Source organism: Hordeum vulgare, chromosome 2H (assembly GCF_904849725.1).
Source record: "Hordeum vulgare subsp. vulgare chromosome 2H, MorexV3_pseudomolecules_assembly, whole genome shotgun sequence".
NCBI classification, from domain to species: domain Eukaryota; kingdom Viridiplantae; phylum Streptophyta; class Magnoliopsida; order Poales; family Poaceae; genus Hordeum; species Hordeum vulgare.
In genome coordinates, this window is record NC_058519.1 from 608,873,135 (window position 1) to 608,893,923 (window position 20,789).

At 51.8% G+C, this 20,789-nt stretch overlaps 3 protein-coding genes across 4 annotated transcripts in view; 2 read left to right on the forward strand and 1 right to left on the reverse strand.

Annotated features, from left to right (window-relative positions):
- Nucleotides 1-292: 292 nt before the first annotated feature.
- LOC123427756 (wall-associated receptor kinase 2-like) lies at nt 293-4,072 on the forward strand. Of its 2 annotated transcripts, XM_045111874.1 has the most exons (4): nt 293-554; nt 805-2,254; nt 2,386-2,538; nt 2,637-4,072. In XM_045111874.1, exons 2-4 carry the CDS (start codon nt 1,357-1,359, stop codon nt 3,839-3,841), a joined length of 2,256 nt encoding a protein of 751 aa, XP_044967809.1. In that variant the 5' UTR covers nt 293-554; nt 805-1,356; the 3' UTR covers nt 3,842-4,072. The 2 variants fall into 2 exon arrangements, with proteins under 2 accessions (XP_044967809.1, XP_044967808.1); XM_045111873.1 differs by having other exon boundaries at nt 293-2,254.
- Nucleotides 4,073-8,086: 4,014 nt separating this feature from the next.
- Nucleotides 8,087-20,789, forward strand: part of LOC123427760 — a 59,526-nt gene continuing 46,823 nt past the window's right edge. Inside the window, exon 1 of the transcript XR_006622432.1 lies at nt 8,087-8,483. The gene's annotated coding sequence lies outside the window, so the exon portion shown is untranslated. The remainder of the gene's footprint in view (nt 8,484-20,789) is intronic.
- Nucleotides 9,209-20,558, reverse strand: LOC123427759 (wall-associated receptor kinase 1-like). Its single transcript, XM_045111877.1, has 5 exons — nt 19,606-20,558; nt 12,341-12,496; nt 11,676-11,699; nt 11,425-11,589; nt 9,209-10,589 (listed from the first exon to the last, which is right to left on the reverse strand). Exons 1-5 carry the CDS (start codon nt 20,546-20,548, stop codon nt 9,367-9,369), a joined length of 2,511 nt encoding a protein of 836 aa, XP_044967812.1. The 5' UTR covers nt 20,549-20,558; the 3' UTR covers nt 9,209-9,366.

Below are 20,789 nucleotides of genomic sequence, written 5' to 3' on the forward strand. Positions count from 1 at the left end.
ATAAGGGCAGCTGAAGTCGTGCGACAACACGCGCGGGCGAGGGCTCTCAGAAAAGCGGGCGTGGTAGCCCCGTGTGAACCGCTCCACGGACAGATACAAGACCATGTTAGATAACTTTACGATCCGGACGCGGAAGGTTTTCTGGGTCGGTGTTGGAGATGCCCTTATAAATCTTCTCTCTTAGTTAATGAGATGGCAAGCTATTTTGCCTTGTTTCAAAAATAGGAAAAAGACAGTTTCAATATTTCTTTCCGGACCGCTTCAGCCTCCTCTCTGTTCTCCGGAAACCAGGACTCCTTACCCGCACCACTCACCGCTTCTCCCACCTCCCCCTCCGCCGCAATGGCAGGGGAAAGCACGGCAGCCACCTCTTCGCTCGCATGCGCACCCTCCCGGCGCCGGCAGACGCACAGTCCTACCCACCCCGCCAGCCGCCCCGCGTCCCGAACAAACTCTACCCTCAGACTGGGAGGGTCATATGGGCGGTGATAAGCTGGAGGTTGCGCGGGGAGGCGGATCCCGGAGCCGCCGTGCCTGCCGCCATTGGCGGCGAGGTAAGGGGTTAATACCTATATGGCCAAATCTGAATCTACCACCTGCCGGTCTTTTGAAAAATCTGCTAGTACATGCTGCTTCTGCGCTTCTGCTTGTGTGTTCCCCACTTGCCCTTGCTGGCTGAATTGCAGGAAATAATGGATGCTAAATTGGTATTTACTATGCTGATCATCTACTGTCCTGTTTTTTACTACGTAGTACTGTATCTCGGTAGACCGGGCTTGATGTTTGGTTATTGTTTGGGTTCAGGCATCGGCTGAACTTGGTGAATCCAAACCACTTGACGAGAAGATAAGTACTACCACTCGCAGGCCTGCATACTTTCATCTGAACTTCAGATGGCTTGTCACCTGTCAGGTGATGAAGTCAGTCAATCATACCCATGAGCAATGGTCTGCATGATAATATTTCATGTTCGGTTTAGATACCAATGCATGATAATATTGCTTGAAGCATCCACTTGACTTCAGGAAAGGAAATGAGATGGAAAGGGGGAGATTATAACAGGGAATATGGCCGTGCTCATTGTTAATGGGACAAAATCTCTCTCTTTGACCATGGGGGAGTTCCCAACTACAAGTCCACATCAGCACATCTTAGCTGAAGCCTGAGGCAGGCTTGTGTGGCTGTGTGTCTGGAATAGAAACTAGACCACAATGAGACGAGAAAGCGACATTGCCCTACATGAAGAGAAAATTAGCGTGCACCACGGTACCAGAGAACCACGGGCAAGTGTTTCCTAGTGGCTACTGTTCTCAGTCTTCGCCTCGGTTTCCTGAGAAACATGTTGATAAATAGGCGATGGAGCCTAGCATTTCTTTCCGAAGACCGATGGCGGAGTTGCTTCCCTTTCCTCTCCTGCCACGGCTCCTCCTCCCCCTCCTCATATGTTTCTCTCCATTCTTTGTTCATTCTATGGAATCGAGCACCTCCGGGTGCTCAAGTTCCAACATCTCTATCCCTTATCCTTTTGGTGTCCATGGCCAGAGCCCCTCCCCAGCTCAAGGGTTCGAGATCAATTGTACTTCATCTGGTCCTAGGCTTCCCATTGGCAACAACTCAATCAGTATTCTCAACATCTCCTTGCTGGATGGTTATGTCAGCATCTTAGCTAGTGCCGCTTCCCGTTCCCGGCAGTGTGGAGGGAACTATGCCAGCTTTAGCTTTAGCCTTGAGGGGACAAACTTCACCTTCTCCGATACAAGGAACAAGTTCACCGCTGTCGGCTGTAATATGGTGGCCATGCTGTTGAATGGTACCACAGCTTACAGCGGTGGCTGCGCATCTTTTTGCTCTACAAAAAATAGCATCGTCGATGGTGCTTGCTCTGGTGTGGCTTGCTGCCAAGCACCGGTGCCAAAGGGTTTGAAGAATCCGTCTTTAGAGTTCACGAACATAACTACCAGCCTCAGCAAGGATACTTCAGGATGTGCTGAGGCGTTCATCGTGGAGCAGAACGCCTATGTTTTCGCTGCTGCTGACCTGAACAACTCAAATAATAGCCCTCCTCGATACCGGCATGTCGTTCTTGAGTGGTCCATAGATGGTGGCAGCTGTGAGGAGGCAAACCGCTCTGCATCATATGCGTGCAAGGAGAATTCCTACTGCTATAACTCGTCCAATGGAATTGGATATCGCTGCAATTGTACCGAAGGATTTGAGGGAAACCCATACCTGCAAGGGCCTGGTGGATGCCAAGGTAATGAACACGTCTCTTCTTATAATTTCTGGGTTTTCTTGTTGCCTTAGTTTTTGTTTTCCGACTTATTAATAATCGGCAAGAGTTATCCATATCTGATTTCTGTTTGGTTTCATGTGACTGTCGGCAAGATATCGATGAGTGCTCCACTGGAAAGCCATGCACGCATACCTGCATCAACACGAAGGGCAGTTTCAACTGTGTGTGCCCATCGGGGATGAATGGTGACGGCCGAAAGGAGGGAAGTGGCTGCAGTGGAATTGGCACGCTGCAGATTTCAATAGGCAAGTTTCTGCAGATTTTATTATACAGGAGCATATTGAGTGAGATCAATGCTTGACCAAATAAATAATTCTCCGAGTTTTGTTGTCGGCCTTTGCAGTTGTTGGGCTAGCTCTGCTACTGCTTCTCCTTCTTCTCAGTTTCTGGACTCACTGTCTTGTTAAGAGGAGAAAGCTTGCGAAGAAAAGACAGAGATATTTTATGCAGAATGGTGGCATGTTACTGAAGCAGCAGATGCTTTCTCGGAGGGCACCACTGCGGATATTTACCTCAGGTGAGCTTGACAAGGCAACCAACAAATTCAGTGATAACAATATTGTTGGTAGAGGTGGATTCGGGACTGTTTACAAAGGTGTACTATCAGATCAATTGGTTGTAGCAGTCAAAAGGTCGCAGCGAGTTGATCAGAGCCAGGTGGAACAGTTCGTCAATGAGCTGGTCATTCTTTCACAAGTAACCCACAAGAACGTGGTTCAGTTACTAGGCTGCTGTCTTGAGGCAGAAGTTCCCTTATTGGTCTATGAATTTATCACCAATGGGGCCCTTTTTCATCATCTCCACAATACGTCAATCCCGATGTCGTGGGAGGATCGCCTGAGGATTGCAGTTGAAACCGCATCGGCACTTGCATACTTGCACCTGGCTCCAAAGACGCCTATCGTCCACAGAGATGTGAAGTCATCAAACATACTTCTTGACACGAGCTTCACCGCAAAGGTGTCCGATTTCGGCGCGTCAAGGCCACTACCCCCCAATCAGACCCATGTAACGACCTTAGTGCAGGGCACACTAGGATACATGGACCCTGAGTACTTCCAGACAAGCCAGCTGACCGAGAAAAGCGACGTCTACAGCTTCGGGGTGGTGCTCATCGAGCTACTGACGAGGGAGAAACCAATTTCTGGCAGTCAGATGGACGAGGTGAGAAGCCTAGCGATGCACTTTAGCACGTTGTTCCATCAGAACCAGCTGCTGAAGATTGTAGACTCTCAAGTGGCCGAGGAAGCTGGAACGAGACACGTTAAAACGGTCGCGCAGCTGGCTTTGCGATGCTTGAGGCTGAGAGGTGAAGAGAGGCCGAGGATGATCGAGGTTGCGGTCGAGCTTGAAGCTCTGAGAAGGCTGATGAAACAACACTCTGTCCTGAAGAGTGAAGAAGAAGAGCCTCTGCTTCCTCTGCTACGGGACTTGAGTTGCCGCGGGGAGATGAATTTCGACTCGCAGTCGAGTTCCAGCCATGATGGAATTGCCAAGGATGAAAGCATGGAGCTCATTCTACTCCCATCCAGCGACCTTTCATGTTAGGTCTTTCATACTAGTAATGATCTGTTCCATTTGTGGTTTAGCTGCCAGTGAGGCAGAAACCCAGAGTAGGGTTATTATATCAGGAAGTGTTGGTTGGTTTATCCTTTTCTTTTTCGTATCTCTGTTCAGCCCTACTTTTCGACCCGTTTGTACATCAAGAAATGGCCGCTAAATTTTTCCCATTTGGATTTCACCAAAACTTCAGATACAAATCGTAATCGCATTTGCATTGATCCATTGTTCTGAAAATATTTGTACAGGAGATGGACGGGTTATCTGAAACTATTTGTACACCCTGGATGGATGGGTTATCTGAAACTGTTTGCACAGGAGATGAGGTGAATTACCAAAGACATATTCAAGGTGTTCTTTCTTTTCTTTTGCCGGAAATATATTCAAGGTGTTAGTATGGATACTGAGAAATGCTTCAAGCTCAGGTAACCAGTGATGGGACGTACGTGTGTTATACTGCAAGGAGTAAACATTTGCATTCAAGGAGGGTTGGCCGTTGGCACCATCATGGCGACGAGCCGACGACCGAGAGAAGATGGCACCCACGAACGACTGGACGCTGGTCCGCCGGCGGCCCGGCTTTTGGACTTTGCTTCGCAGGAGGGGCGACGTGACAATGGCATTCCGGCTTTCAGGTGGCTCTGTCGTCGTCGGTGGCTGCTGGCTGGCTGGCTCGGCTAATGACCCGTGGGGTGTGGAAAAATGAATGGATGGCTTGACCATGACCCTCACACCAGCATTTTTAGTAGCCGGATGTGATTTTTGCCTGCTTGGCCGGCGGTGTGGTTTGTTGCCGTCACGGAATCGGGTTTGCATGAATTGCTCTATCACTAGCCCGCGTCGAAGGATTGCATGTCAAGCAGCTGGAGTTTTCTTCTGCGGGGTGGCTCTGCCGCAAACTATTGCAGTCGCCCCCCATGTGTACACGCATCGCCATAGTCTCCTTCATTTTTCTCTCTCGTGGAACCAACACCTTTTTTTTTTTTAAGACTAGCAAAAGAACCCGTGCGTTGCAACGGGAGAAGAACACACTACACGTTCTAACCCAATAAATTAAATCAGCAAAGTTACAATAATTTTATTTACCAAAAAAGTGTAATCAAAAGGATAATTTATAAGTCGGATGTGAACCATATTTTTGAAGATCGTCGTGTGTGTCCTTATCTGTGTGTATATTATATATGGATGACGTTCATCTCACTTTTCACGTCCTAACACCCAGTTGGCGTGGCGTGTCCGCGTGTGGGGCGAAACAAGATGTGAGCACGATGCACCGTTGTCACACTTTCTCTACTCTTCATCCTTCCTATCTCTCCTTTTCATCTCACCGACGACATCGATGACACACAAAGTTAAGGAATGTATTGATGGTCAACAAGTACCGATGATCCCTAAATATCTTTCTCCATTAACAAATATTTCTTCCAATATTTCACTCACTTTTAGTTAGTCTATCTTATAATGTATTCATAATATATGGTAGGCATGAATATTAAACTTGACATTAACAACAAACAATAGCAAGTAATTATAATTGGTGCCCATCTGGTAACAACAAACAACAACAAACAATAGCAAGAAGTTGGTTCTAGATGCATAGCATCGAGCCAAGGTTTTGTGTTTTGTTTTGAAAAATTTACTGCCCTTCAACAAAATGAACGAGCTTAAGAAATTTGGATAGTTTTTGAAAAATCTTGGACGAAAAGGACAATTCAAAATTTGATTTTTTAAACGAAAAATGGAAAAATATGAACAAAATTGTACAATTTTTTAAAAACTTGCAGCAATGGAATACACACATCGCGATGTTCCTCATCCATGACCTAGGCGTCGCTCTGTCTCCATCTCCCCCCCTCCCCCGCTACCTCACCACCCAAGACCGAACGTTGCTCGTCCTCCCTCCTCTCCATCCACCTAACACACGAGCGCCTCTATCCTCTTCTCGACAGCGGTGGCTGGCTAGCCACTTCCTGGCTGGCAGCGTCAGTGTGTTTGCTGTGGCGGTGGCGGCTCGCACGGGGCCGAGGCGGAGTCCCTGTGCCCTCGACCAGATCCATCCAGCTGCCCTCGACCGTTCCCGGCGTCTGTCAGCTCCTCTTGGCGCCTAATTTGACGCATCGTGGTGTTGCATCCTGTTTTTCTTTATCGACCATTTCCTTCCCCTTGTGATTATCCTCGTCTCTTTTTTTATTTCTTTGGTCACTTGTTAAATCATTAATGTGTACCTATATGAACTAGTGAGATTAGGCATAAAGAAGCGATGTGGTATTATTATCTAGCCGAATCATATTAACTTTTCGGTATGATCCTAGGAAGGCAAGGACAAATCCCATGAGCACATGACTGGCGGCGCAGAGAGGGCGCGACACAGAAATACTGAATGTTTTTCATTTAGCATAAACTTCAAGAGGTTTTGTGTAAAATATGAAAAAAAATCGATTCGGTCTCACTTACAAATAGACTATGGGTTAATTAATAAAACATACATGAATTTTTCTGCAAAATAACGTGACGGACGGGCATAAGCATTACATGCTTTAATAGTAGGTATAGACATGCTATTATGGCTAGTTTTATTTCATGTCAAATAAAGATACTATCGATCATAACACCACAGATAAAAGAAGGAGGTTCATCCGTCCACATACACGGATGATCTTTAGCCTACTTATTTATTTTTGATTGATTGTAAGTTTTTGTTGATAGCTTATCAAACTAGCTGCTTGGTTATTTATTTATTTTTGTAGGCAATGCCGTTCTATATAGCTAGTTCATGAGCCGTGGAACCAGCATCTTTCCATTATCAAAGGAGATGACTTTTTTTAACTATTACTTTCCATTTTTTCGCGCAGTCGCATTTTTCATTTTTCTTCTCATATGTCTGATCACTTGTACGTAATTGATGAAGAAGAAAAAAGAAAAAAGAAAATAATGAATAAGAAAAAAAAAGGTTGTCCGGAATGAGGCCGCGTCCTACACGGTGGACTGACCGGACGTGCCCGGGCAAGTCCGTAAGTCCTCACATTTTATATGAATATGAGGGGTGTTGGTCAGTCGGGCATTTAGGAAGAAAGTGAGGATCCGGTTGGATCAACTTTTTGATCGGACACTAATCGAAAAGGCGTTCCGGGCATTTGAGGAGGATATAGGGGTCCGGTTGTAGATGCTGTGACAAACTCACAACATCTCCCCCCCAACAGCCCTGCGGGCGCCTTTTTTTCGTTGGGCGAACGAAAATGTCCCAGACGCGCCCCCAGATCCTCGTTTTTTGCTGATTTGGACCGAAATTACATCTGCTGAACCCAACACACCGAGGGCCGCCTGGGGGCACCGGCTGAAGCGAAAAGGCGCGTGGGCCTGCACTATCGGCGACACCAGCCGATTTTCCCGATGTTATTCGCTTTTCCCTCCCTTTTCCTCCCACCACCCCATCTCCCCCGCAGCTCTCGTCATTCTCCCCAAATTCGTCCGTCATGATGTCGAAGAAGTACGCTGCCCCTCGCCTAGCCACTGATCCCGCCTAGCCAAAGTCGAGGAAACTGAGGGCGCCGATGCCAAGGCCCCCGGGCTTGACGAACACCCAGTGGAAGGCCGAGTTGATCGCCGAGCAGCGTTCACCAACGGTTGACGAAACAGACTCAACATGAAGAAGGCGATGGACGCGGGGATAGAGCAGGAGGAGTCGTCTCGCGCGGCCATGGCGAACGAGCGCCAGATCCTTCCGCCTCAACAGGCAGGCTAATACCCACAAGGCGCATGGGGTAGCTAGCAGAGCGTCGCGTCGCCAACAAACTTCTCGCCGTCGGTGTGGGGGTATGCGCCCTCGCCTGACTACGCCGACGATGACGTGCTCAACGGCTTCAACCCCAACTTCACCTCCCTGCATTGCTCTATGCCCCCTCCGTCTTCATCGGACCCGACCCGTGCACGCCCTCCGCGTTCATCGCCATCCTCAACACCAAGTATGTCTATGGTTCCTACCCTTTTGATCGTCGGACTTTGGCTATGTTCGATCGCTGATCTATTAAGGTGTGCCCCCAAGTCAAAAAAAAGTTCGGTGCAAACGCACAAACGCCTACGATTGGAGGTGGGGGCAACCGGTTGGAGATGGTATCACAACTTGGCCTTCTCTCCCATCTCCTCATCCCCTGTTTCTAAAAGAAAATAATCTCCTCCTCCCTAAGGAGAGAATAAAAAAAAAAAAGCACTCCTCTGTCGCAAACTAGCAATGGCACGGCAGGTAACACAACACATCGTCGCGGCGCGTGTGCGTCAGTCGCGGCACCCTCCCGGCGGCCGCAATGCCGCCTACCCCACCAGCAGCCCCGCGCGCTCTCCCTCCTGGGCACCGGCTTCGCCGAGGTCAGGGGATGGACTGGGCGCCGGATGGGCGCCGTCGGAGGTGACGAGGAAGCGGCTGGCCTCGAGCCCTCGACCCTCGACCGCGCTCGTGGGAGGTCGTCTCACCGTGCCCTCACGGGCCGAGGCCCGGGGAGGCAACTGTAGCCCCGAGTAACGCGTCTCCGGGAGGGGCTGGGCGGATGTGGGCGGTGATGAGGCTGCAGCTTGCTCGGGGAGGCCAGGGTTGGAGCCGCGCCGGAGTCCCGGTGCCTGGCGCCATGGCGGCGAGGTAAGGCGCTACAACCTTGGATCTTTATCTCTATATTTTGGAGCTGCTATTGGATTCTTTCGCGGTGGAATGCGAGAGGACAGGGTGAGTCGCTTGTACCGGAGTAGGAGTGCGTTCTATTTCGAAGCCCAATCATGATGCTTAGGTTAATGTATCGATCAAGCTAGGTTGATCCTGCTACTTATTTAGAGAAAGGAAATGTATTACTACTACTCACATCCTGCATACTTTCATCTAAGATTTAGGCGGATTATGCTTTGAGGTGGTAAAATTATACCAATGAAGCAATTAAATCCATGATCAATGGTCGGTATGTGTGGCGATATATGTATATACTAGACTCACTGTTTGTGTGTAAAATGTCCGTTGTTAAGCTAGGTCTCAAGTGCTAATAGGACTTGGAATGGCGGCCAATTAGGCGTGTGCACTAGGTTTTCACGGCCACTCTGCATTCCCCTGGTTTTGCATACATGTCGACGTCAGTCAGACGAGAGGGTTTTTAATGCTTGATTTAGATCAAATTTAAGGAACAAATGTGAATATCGGTTAGTTAATCAGCATCTTGGTCTGTTAATCTCTACTCGGTGGGTCACCAAATAGCCGATTAACTGGACAATTCGCCTATTTATCACTACTCAGCACCCGGCCGATATGGTACCAGTTACTGATATCCTGAACATTGGTTACCATATTCAGTTGGTGTAAATCTCTAAAGTAGAATTGGATTTGGACCCACAGTTGGGATATCAAGAATTTCTCCTGCAGTGATTATTGACCTAAATAAGTAAGTAGCGATTACTCTGAGCTATTTTACATGATTCTCCATAACTATATTACAAATTGTCTTGATATGTCAACTTACATTTAAATATTATGAGAAGCGTCATCTTGGAGTGTGACAAGAAGCTTTCATTTCAGCCTCCATGCTCAACTGTGTACTTCCTTCTGAATAGTGCAGGCTGGAAGTCGAGCTTGCCTCACGTAGAAGGTGCCCTTGTTCATTAGATTTCTGTGCAGGTTCATCTTTTCTTCTCATAGTTTGCTCCTTGTCATTTCTGAAGGACCTTCTTAGCTCCTCTAAAACTGATGCAACCTCATTCATAATGGGCCGTTCTTGTCCATTCATATTTAAGCATCTAACAGAGAGGTGCGCAACTGCGTGGAGTTGCTCTTCACCTGCTTCTGCCAAAATCTGTGGCTCTATCTCCTTAAGTAGGCGCCCTTCGTTAACCATAATCACAATATGCATGGCTAAGTTGCATGATTCCTCTGGCCTGCCTAAAGAAATGGGCTTCTGCCTTGTCAATAGTTCTGCAAGAACTACTCCAAAACTGTATACATCACTCTTCTCTGTGAGCTGGCTGCTTTGGAAATATTCAGGATCCAGGTACCCTATAGTACCTTGAACAAGGGTGGTTACATGAGTTTGATCAAATGGAACTGATCTTGATGCACCAAAGTCTGATATTTTAGCCACAAAGTTCTCGTCCAACAGTATGTTACTTGATTTGATATCCCTGTGAATAATGGGTATAGAAGATGTGGAATGCAAATAGGCAAGTGCTTCTGCTGTTTCTGCAGCTATCCTTAAGGTATCCTCCCATGTCAAGGAGCGAGGTGCACTTCTGTTGTGGATGTGCTGAAAGAGTGTTCCATTGGGTACGAACTCATACACCAACAAGGGAACTTCTGTCTCTAGACAACATCCCAAAAGCTTGACAACATTCGGGTGATCGGTCTGTGATAAGATGGTAATCTCATTGACAAATTGCTCCACCTGGCTCTCATCAAATACCCTAGACTTCTTTACAGCAACCACAGTCTCATCTGGAAGAACACCCTTATACACTGTGCCAGATGCACCTCGGCCAAGGATTCGAGTCTCATTATAGTTGTTAGTTGCAGCCTTGAGCTCTTCCTCACTGAATATCTTTGCTGACGAGTCCTTACCTTGAGATTTGATTGCTGTAAATCTCTGCTGCAACAGCAAGCCTCCATTCTTACGGAATAACTCAGCTCTCTTTCTTCTCACCTGTCTTCTCTTCATGATCCAGCAGTAGCACAGAGCTGCGGTAGAAATTAAAACCACAAGTGCGAGACCAACAGCTGCAAATGTTGGATGAGAAAGTAAGTCTTTGTTCTCCATGTAACACATGTGGAACTAACATTTTAGTAAGAAATGCTGATAGCTACCAAGTTACTTTTGATTACTCTCATATACCGTAGACACATCTCCCCTCCTCCCCCCCCCCCCCCTCCCCGGCATGTGCAACCTTCTCTTATACTAGTCATAAATCATGAACACTATGTAAACTTGCAAAAAAATATATGCCTGTAGTTCATTGGCCATTCGTATGAGCCATCACAAGAGCTGTATAGAGACAGATTTTTGGAGCTCGGGTGCCCCTACACACTTTATTAGAAAAACGGCATGTTTACAAGTTTTTTTAGAAGAAAACCCCAAAACATGTAGATGTGTGAACACTCTATGCACAAGTGAATTTGGTGAAATTATCATTTTGTGGTCTGCAGTAAAAAGGTAAGGACGAGGTGGTAAAAACAAATTTTCATACACCAAGCTTGTCCCTTTAGAGCTTTAAATTGCAAAATTGATCACAAAATTTTGCAGATGCGTGTTTGTGTATCTGCTTGTGTGACCAACAACAACAACACACACCCCCCCCCCCCCCCCCCCCCAAAATAAAATAAAATTAGGTACTCTCTCCGTAAAGAAATATAAGAGAGTTTAGATCACCAAGTAGTGATCTAAACACTCTTGTATTTCTTTACGGAGGGAGTACCAAACTCTGTTACGAATATTCGTACATATAAACACTATACCACATCAGCTTTATCTGAATTGCCTCAATAGAATAAGAATGAAGCGAAAACAAAAGATAGTAATCAAAATTGGTAATGTCAGGTGCGTTGAGTAAGTTACCCAAAACATTTTCTATGGGAAAGTGCTTCTGACACCCAGGTCCCCTTTTCCAGCCATTGCCACTCATGCCGGGAGGACATTCACACTCAACTACCCCTTGCTCATCACTGCAGTGTGCTGAGTATGTGCAGGGGTTCTTTTCAGGATGATCACACACATTCAAGCCTAATAGATAGCCATAAATCGTTAATGGCACTAATAATTTAGTCCTCTTGTGTCACTGGTTAGCAAATATAATTTTGTTATCATACCTTGTGCTTGTTGCGTAGGGGAACCTGTATTGGAAGAGAATGGTCAATATTAGATCTTCTGATGGTACTAACTGTAACCTGGACATATCTATGGCTACATCAGTGCTTGAGAACCTGGAGTATTTCTACCATAAAATAGACATATATTTTAATTTGTAGAGCTTGGGGGCCAAGATGAAAGTGCGTGCTTAAGAAAAATTGAAAAAATTAAGTACAATGGATATGATGAGTAAAGGAGTTTCTTCTTGTGACTGCACATCCTAAAACGAGATGTAAAGGCTAGGTGGTACTCTATCTGTTCTCTTTTGCATGTCTTGTTAGGATGCATGCAATCGACTTTATAGAACTTGTACAACGAAGCTAATATATACAAAAGTATTTGGATGTTCATGTCCGAATATTAAAAGTAGATCTGTCTTCAGAAATATTTTGATTTCATTACTTTGTTTTCTTTTAAAATAATTCCGATTAACATGTAATTGTTTAAGACAATGGTCAAAGGTATACATTGGAGACCTCATCCATGTTCAGAACATGTAAAAAGGAACAGAGATTGTGCATAAAAGTAGCTTAGTTGTAGCTTTTCATATTGTATGAAATGTTAAGTACATTCAGGCAGTATACATTTTGGTTCATTTTTCTAAATATAAAGTGTTAGATATTACCAGATGGACTGGGTGGCCCAGTGCAGCTTGTCCCTGTCTTGTAACCGTCACCTGTCCAGTTATGGGGACACGGGCAAGTAAAACCCCCGTCGGTGTTGTGGCAGAGTTTCTGAAAGGTGCAATTGTTGCTGTGGGAAGCCCGGCATTCATCGATATCTAAACCAACAGTGCAACACTTCATTTCAGAAATCAGAGAAGCATATTTCTATTCATAAAAGCAGGCTGAGTAATAGAATTTCTTATACTGCTGAACCTGATTGTCCTGTTTGGCAGTTTGCCCAATGGTTTATAATTTTATATTCCGTTAGTTCCATTTATGCAAGTGATAAAACCGATTTATACTCGTGCTGCCTCGACCTTGAATAGTTCCCTCCGGGACCATGTATTTTTTCTAGGCTTTTTGCTGATGATGGCTGTTCCACTGGATAATTTGAGAAACGCCAGGATGTGGTAGAAACCAAAACCACCCAACTTTGTTTTTTTGATTGTGTAGTGGCTTTCTTGCCTAGATTTCAATCTCTTCAACCGGTTGAGCTAAGAAAGATAAAGTAATGGAACCAGGGTGTCTGCCCTTTTTTTCTAAAAAAGAAACATGTTTGTTAATCTACCTAGGCTAATTTTTTTTTCGAGAAAACGCAGAGATATGCGTTTCTTTGTATTGAAAAGATGGAAAGTCAGCCTCCAAGGAGACGATTACAGCAGGTTACAAGTAGTTCAATGGACATCCCAAGATGGGGGCAAGACTACCCTAAGCCCCTTGTCCCCGGCTCTAGCCCAACACCTCATCTCATCTTTGATCCTATCTGAGAGCTCGGAGAGCGACGGAGTGACATGATCAAATACACACGCATTCCTATGTTTCCAAATCATCCATGGAACTAGCAGCGTGGTGGACCTCAGCGCCTTGCAGAGCGATGGTGGTGTGGCATCTCTCGCCCTTATCCACCAATCCTGAATGGAGATATCCTGCTTCGGCGTGGGGGCTGGAAGGCGCAGCCAGGAAAGAGCCTCGTGCCAGGTTTGCCGCGCGAAGGGGCAGGCTAGTAGCAGGTGCCGGATGGTCTCCGGCTCTTGGTCGCAAAGCAGGCAGCGGGCGTGATGGGGGAGGCCACGGCGAGCAAGTCTGTCCGTGGTCCAGCATCGGTCCAGGTTCACTAGCCGGTCCAGGTTCACAAGCCAGTGGAAGAACTTGACCTTCGGCGGAGCCCATCCCTTCCAGATTAACTGCCAAGAATGGCAAGTGAGGGATCCGTGGAAGGTTGCCTGATAGCAGGATCGCGCCGAGTATTCTCCATTAGCCGTCCATTTCCAGACAAGCTTGTCTGGCTCAGCGGACAAGGTAGTGTGCGCGACGCACTGCCATGTCGTCAGGTATTGGCCAATCTCTTGCAGCCCCACAACGCCGCGGATGTCTCGAGCCCAGGCATTGCCGGCGAGGCCTTCCGCCACCGTCCGCGCCCTTCTCCCGTTCTTGGGTATGCATAGGTAAAGCAGGGGTGCTAGCTCGCGAATGGACTGCCCATGCAGCCAGCGGTCTTCCCAGAATAGCGTCGTGTGGCCGTCACCTAGCACCATGAAGGTGGAGGCATAGAAGAGGCCGAGCTCCTCACGGGAGAACTGCAGGTCCAGGCCTTGCCAGGCTCTGTCGGCGTCCGTCCTCGATAACCAGAGCCACCGCAGTCGGAGCGCGAGCCCTGTGCGCTCCAGATCTCGAATGCCCAACCCTCCAAGCGCGAGCGGCCGACTGACCGTGCGCTAGTTTACGTGACAGTGTCCTCCCTGCGCAGCCGCGTGACCGGCCCATAGGAAGCCGCGCTGAATCTTCTCTAGTTGCTTCAGGGTCTTCTTCGGGGGCGCTAGGGCAAGCATTTGGTGGGTTGGAATCGCGCTGAGGACCGATTTGACCAATGCCAACCGCCCGGCTTTGTTCATGAGCCATGCTTTCCGTGTCGGGAGGCGGCCGGCCACAGTATCGACAAGCGGCTGCATCTGAGCCACAGTGGGTCGCCTGGTGGTGAGCGGTATGCCCAGGTAGGTGATGGGCAAGTTTGCCGCCTGGCAGCCCAACGCCTCCAGCAAGGCGGCACTATCCTCGTCGCCATGCAGGGTCATGGTCGAGCTCTTGCCATAGTTGACCTGTAGGCCCGACGCGGTCTCGAATATGCCTAGAATGCTCTTCACAGCGAGCACCTCATCCATCTCAGCATGGCAAAACAGCATCACGTCGTCGGCGTATAATGAAATGGCCGAAACAATACGGCGGGGGTGCAGCCGCCGAAGTATGCCAGTCTGGAGCGCCCAGTGCATGAGGCGGGCAAGCGCGTCGACAGCCAGAACAAATAGCTGTGGCGATGTGGAGTCCCCTGGCGCAGCCCGCGGCGATGCCAGATCGGGGGGCCAGGCACTCCATTGAGCATGACCCGTGTGATGGACGAGGATAGGAGGATGGCTAGCCATTCCCTGAACCTGTCCCCGAACCCATATTGGCGCAACATCTCGAAGAGGAACGACCAAGATATGGAGTCGAAAGCCCGCGTGAGATCGAGCTTGAGCATGATGCACGGTGCGCCCAAGTGATGTAGCATCCGGAGAGACTGCCGAACGAGCATGAAGTTGTCGTGGAGAGAGCGTCCGGCGATGAATGCGTTCTGGTTGCGGCTGACTAAGCTATCCAGCTTAGGAGCGATGCGCAACGACAGAACCTTCACGAATAACTTGGCCACAATGTGAATCAGGCAGATTGGCCGGTAGATGCCCACACAACTTGTGGGCATCCGCGCGCTTCGGCAGCAGGGTCAGGAGGGCTTGGTTGAGCTTACCAAACCCTCTCCCACGAAGCAGGTATAGCTGCTCGAAGACATCCAGGATGTCCTGCCTGATAATGCCCCAACAGGCCCGCAAGAACTCGGCGGTGAACCCGTTTGGCCCTGGTGCCTTGTGCGCCGGCATGCGCCGCACCGCAGCCCATATCTCCTCAGGGGTGAAAGGCGCATCCAGACTGCCAAGGTCACCGGCCGTGACGAGCTGCTCGAGATCTAGCGTGTGCTCTCGGTCCACAGCGGTGTCCAGCAGCCCGTCGAAGTGCGCGAATGCCGCTTGGGCCATCTCCTCATGATCGCATAACACATGCCCGTCGACTAGGAGGCTATGCACGCGGTTCTTCTGGCACCTGAACGTGCACTATCCGTGGAAGAAGCTCGTGTTGGCGTCGCCCTCGGCCAGGAAGGAGATGCGGGCACACTGCCGCGCGATGGTGCTCAAGGGAAGCCAGCCCAAGGTACGCCACCTTGAGCTGCTTGCGCAACCATTCCTCTGCCGGAGAGAGCAGGCGGCTCTCCATCGCATGGTCGAAGCGGGCGATCAGCTCGCGGGATATGGCCAATTTGTCCAGGACATTGCCCGTGGACCTGGCACTCCAGCTCGTAAGGGCGCGGGCCGTTGCCTGTAGACGCCGAACCAACCGCTGGAAGGGGTCGGGGTCATGCACGGAGCTCCAGGCCGTGGCGACCGTGTCGTGGAATCCGTCAAGGCGGAGCCAGAAAGCCTCGAAGCGGAAGCGTCTGTGGGCCGTGGGCATGGGGGAGCAATCCAGCAGCAGGGGGCAATGATCGGACACGACAGATGCAAGGCAGCGGAGGTGGCACTCCTCGTGGTAATCCTCCCATTCCTTGGTGCAAAGAACTCGATCGAGGTGCACAAGCGTCAGCGGTGACTGTTCATTAGACCAAGTGAAGCGGCGCCCATTTAGGTATACCTCCTTCAGGGCAAGATCGTTGATGGCGCGCCGGAACCTTCCCATCATGCGGCGATTCAGGGTACCGGAGCTCTTGTCCGCGTCACGGTAGATGAGGTTAAAGTCGCCGCATAGCATCCAAGGACCCGGGCAGGCAGCACGGATGTCCCGCAGCTCTTGCAGGAACAACAGCTTATCAGGGTCACTTTGGGGGCCATACACCATGGTGAGCCACCACGGGGCGCGCTAGGCGCGCACACCTTAACCGTGATCGCATTTTGGGTGAATAGGGAGTCGGAAATGGTGACAACCCTACTCTTCCAAGCGATGAGAATACCGCCGCGGGTGCCGTCGGCCGGGAGGTAGGTAGAGCCATCAAACTCGGACCCAAGGGTGTCTAACACAATCGACGAGCAGATCAACGCCATTTTAGTTTCGTGGAGGCATACAATGGATGCACGGGTGGTACATATCAGCGAGCGAATTGGGCAGCGCCTAGCGCGCGAGTTCAAGCCCCTGACATTCCAAACCGCGATCTGAGGACCTGGATACATAAGCAGGAGGTCGACTACAGGCACCGCCAACCTAGCGCGCGCATGCCATGGCATCACCAGCCGGTAGTGACAGGCCTGCAGGGACCGTTCGGTCAACCAGAGCGGCGATGGCATGCAGCACCGGGAGCCTAATCGGCGTGGCGAACATGTCGTCGTATGCCTTCATCTCGACGGGGGTGATCTGCTGATTCGTGCCGACAATCCCGAGGGTGCGGAGAATCTGAACCACGGCCCTTCTGTCCGTAGCATGGGGCGCGGAGGCCGGAGCGTCCCCTCCTGGGACTGAAGTTGAGGGGGGGTCGCTGGCGCTTCCCAGGGGATGGCAGCACCGCATCTAGCTGCTTGGTGGCTGCAGACAGGAAGGCACCCAGCGTCCAAGTCTGCCCGGAGGCTTCGCAGGGTCGTCGTCGCTGCAGTGTGATCGGCGGCGATGCGAAGCGCCCTGGCATCGAAGTCTGCGCGCGGGTGCTGACGGGGCATGGTTCAGGGTCCGGCTGGCACGCAGGCCTCGGCAGGATGGAGATATGGCCGCGGTCGCGAGGCGGACCCACCCCTGGCCCCTGCTGTGGTTGTGCGTCCATGGGCTGCACAGACCCAACAGCAGGCGATCCATCGAGCGTGGGCGCTTCTCTGATCGTGTGCGCGTCTTCAGGCGTGGCCCCAATGACCAGGGAATCCTCGGCCACGGGCCCAGCAACTGCAGCATCAGCCACCACCCCTATGGGCTCGGTCGTATCAGCATCCGAGGGCTCTGGTGCGGAGACAGCGGCCACGTCGGCCGCGGCCCCCACATCAACAGAGTTGGCTAGTGGGGACGAGTTGGCCTCAGCTATTCTGGCGGGGGGTGACGAGGCGTGTCCCACCCTCTCCTCGAAGGCGCGCGAGTGGAGCCGCGGAGGTTGGTCAAGGGGGGTCTTTGGCGGTGTGGGAGCGACAAAGGAGGGATGCAGCTCCTTTTGTCCCGACCGGGGTGCAGGCGGGGCAGAAGCGACCGACCTCACGCGTTGCTTTGCAGGGCCCAGACGCAGCTGGCAGCGATCCCGACAGGGCATAGGATCAGCCGCTGCAGGGGTGGGTCTGGTCGGATCCGCCTCGGACGTGTGCGATGTCGAAGCCCCAGCCGCATCTTGGCCCCGAGCAGCGAACGGGGGGGGGGGGGGGGCAACTGTCTTGATGCCAACGGCCAGACCGTCCTCCTCGCATGGACTGGCTACTTTACGCGATGGGCCCGCCGGCAAAGCCGCTTTGGGCGTCACGAAGTGTGCCTGCTGCTTCCCTTTTCTGACGCCGTGACGAGGGTGCGCTGGGCCCTGCTGACCAGGCCAGGTCAGCATGCCAGCCCGCTTGGGACGCAGCCCCTGCCGCGGCACGGCCAGGGTGCCACCGCACCGGCGTCGTCTGAACGGCCGGAGAGGGCATGGGCGTGCGCATGCAACGCTAGCGCGTCCACTGCCATGCCATCAGCCCGGCCATTCTGTGCCTCGCCCGTACAATGGCGTTTGCGACCACGCCGTCGAGCGCGTCCGGGACCAGGGCCATGACCGTGACCATGCCCCTTGCCGGGGCCATGTCGACCGTCTGCGCCACCGCCCTCGCCGTCTCCGGCACTGCCCGCAGCGTCCTGGACGACGGCCGGAGCGGCCCTGATGATCTCCGCCTTGGTGAGAGCAATAGACACAGGGAAGGTGAGTGCCCTGATGGCTGGTGCCTCCGACGGAACACGACCGGGCAACTGCTCAATGATCTCCAGGGTGGCAGCGCGCTGGATGTCGGCCAGGTCGTGCGCGTGCCCGGTGACGCGGAAGACGACCATGTCCTCGCGGGAGCGCGTACGGGGGTGTAGCCGTTCGATCCAGCAGCTGCCTCCCAACACGTGCTCCGCGATGGAGAGCAACCAGGCATGGGCGGGGATGCCGCGGAGCTCCAGCTCGACGCGGTACTCGAGCTCGCCGGCGCCGACGTGGGCAAGCTTGCACTAGGGCCGGAGAGACAGCGCGAAACGCGACGAGCTGATGAAGTGCTCGCCGCGGAACCGTCTCATGGTCGGCAGGGAGGAGAAGAGGATCAAAAAGTCCTCCGGGTGATGCTGATGAACCGAGAAGTCTCCCTCTTCTAGCTCCAGAGAAGACAGAATGAGCTCGGTCACCTCAACAATGGACACAGAGGGCTGAGTGCCCGTGACGGTGGCCACCATCGCGCGGCCGAGCACCTGCTCCGCCTCGTCCATTTCTTCTGTCTGAGCCAGGAAGACACGAGCGGGCGGCAGGGGAGGAGTGGCCGGAAGCGAGGCAGCGCCGGCATCGGATGTCGTTCGGACAGTCCCTGACGCAGTGGCGGTGATCAAGGCACCGGAAGCAGAGGCCTGTGAGCTCCTCGGGGGAGGGACTACGGCGGCGCGCAGGCGAGGGCGTGGCCGGCGCGACACGACTGGGCGACGGCGCCGTTCTCTGCGGCGAGCCTGCTGGAAGCCGTCGGCGTCGAGCACCGGCCCGCCCGAGACGTGGTGGACCTCCGAGCGGGGGCCGAGGCGCTCCTTGGCGGGAGGACGAGCTGCGGCCGGGAGCGAGGGCGGCTGGCGGGGTGCGGGCGACGTCTCTGTACAAGCGCGCCGAGGACTCGCTCTCCGAACTCGACCAGCGGTCCCCGTAGGAGACACGCTCGCCGAAGAGGGTCTCGCGACGGTCGACAGGGTCAGCCCCCACCGGAGCCATGGCGCGGGAGAGGAGAGTCGCGGGGGAGGTCCGGCCGGCGGGGATGGCGTTAGCAGCGCGGAGCAGCAGCTAGGCTAGCGGGGCGCGGAGGCGGAGCGGAGAGCGGGGCGGGGCGGAGCGGAGCGGAGAGAGTCCATCTGTATTCTTACCTAGGCTAAATTACAAGACCTTAAGTGAATTTGTGTGCTTTCATGTGAAACTGCAGGTGAAATTATATTCAGTATCATAGGCCATGGATATCTCTCTGGTGGATGAAGAAATATTTACCTACACATCCACCGGGAGCATACGGATTCCCTTCATACCCTGCGTGGCACTTGCAGAGACGGCCCGCTCCACTGGGTGCGTCAATACACTCGCTCATATTGTTGCAGTACCGGCGCGCCAAGTTGTGGTGAGAGGCCTGGCTGCATTTGCCACGCCCAACTGCCCAATCCAAGATCATCCTGTGGTCACCAGCTGGCAACAACATGTCTTTCAGCGGCAGCGGCCTCCGGATACCGCCTCTGGCAGCCATGATGACTTCCTCGTCTTGGGCGAGGAAGAAGGCAGCGCTGCAAGTGCCGTCCTCTTCGCCCATGTATTGCTCTTCTATTTTTTCGAAGTTCAAGGTGAACTCTCGAGTGGCGTTCATCGTCATCGGCATGGGGGCCTTGCAGCATGCTACCCCACGAGGGCAATCGATGGTGTCGGAGCTTTTGTCACAGAAGGCGTAGCAACTGGTAGTTTCACTGACCGACAGGTTGCTGAACTTACCAACTAGCCTGTAGTTGCATCCAGTGGCCACCAGGTTATTGCGACTGGAGAAGGAGAAGGGCGTCTGCTCCAAGCTGATATTGCCGATTCCGGTGGCCTTCAGCTGCTTACCGTTGCGGTCGTAGCAGACTTGGTAGATGGGCCCGGCTAAGATGACGATGAAGCCTTCTTCCACCGACACATAGTCGATTTTATAGCTATGCTTGTCGATCTGCAACATGGCTTCATTGTTTCTGCCGCACGTTACCTCGAAGCCTGGTTGTTGGGCTTTCCCTTTGACGCCAAATGGATACTTGATGCTGTTGCACGTTATGTTTCGCACCACCGGCAGTGGTAGCATCCCCAGTGGTGGTGGCGCCAGCCGCCCTGAGAATGCGCTGCGGGGCATCACTGACAAGAGGAAGAGGAAGAGGAAGAGCACGAGCATGAGTGGGCGGAGGCGCCATGCGGACATGGCTGATCTGCTCTCCCTTGTGCACGGCATGTCGCCTCTTCCTTTCGTTTGTGCACGGTGTGGTTGCTAAGCTTTGTTGGAATGTCGACCTTTCTTCTCTAGTCTGTTGGTATTCCTGACCTCACATCGCCCAGGTGGTTTTGTCCAAAAAGCCCTCAGGTTTATGTGTCTCTTCTTTATGTGGATCAAAGATACTTCATCCCTCCTGATGCATGTATATAAACCTGAGGTTCAGTCCTCG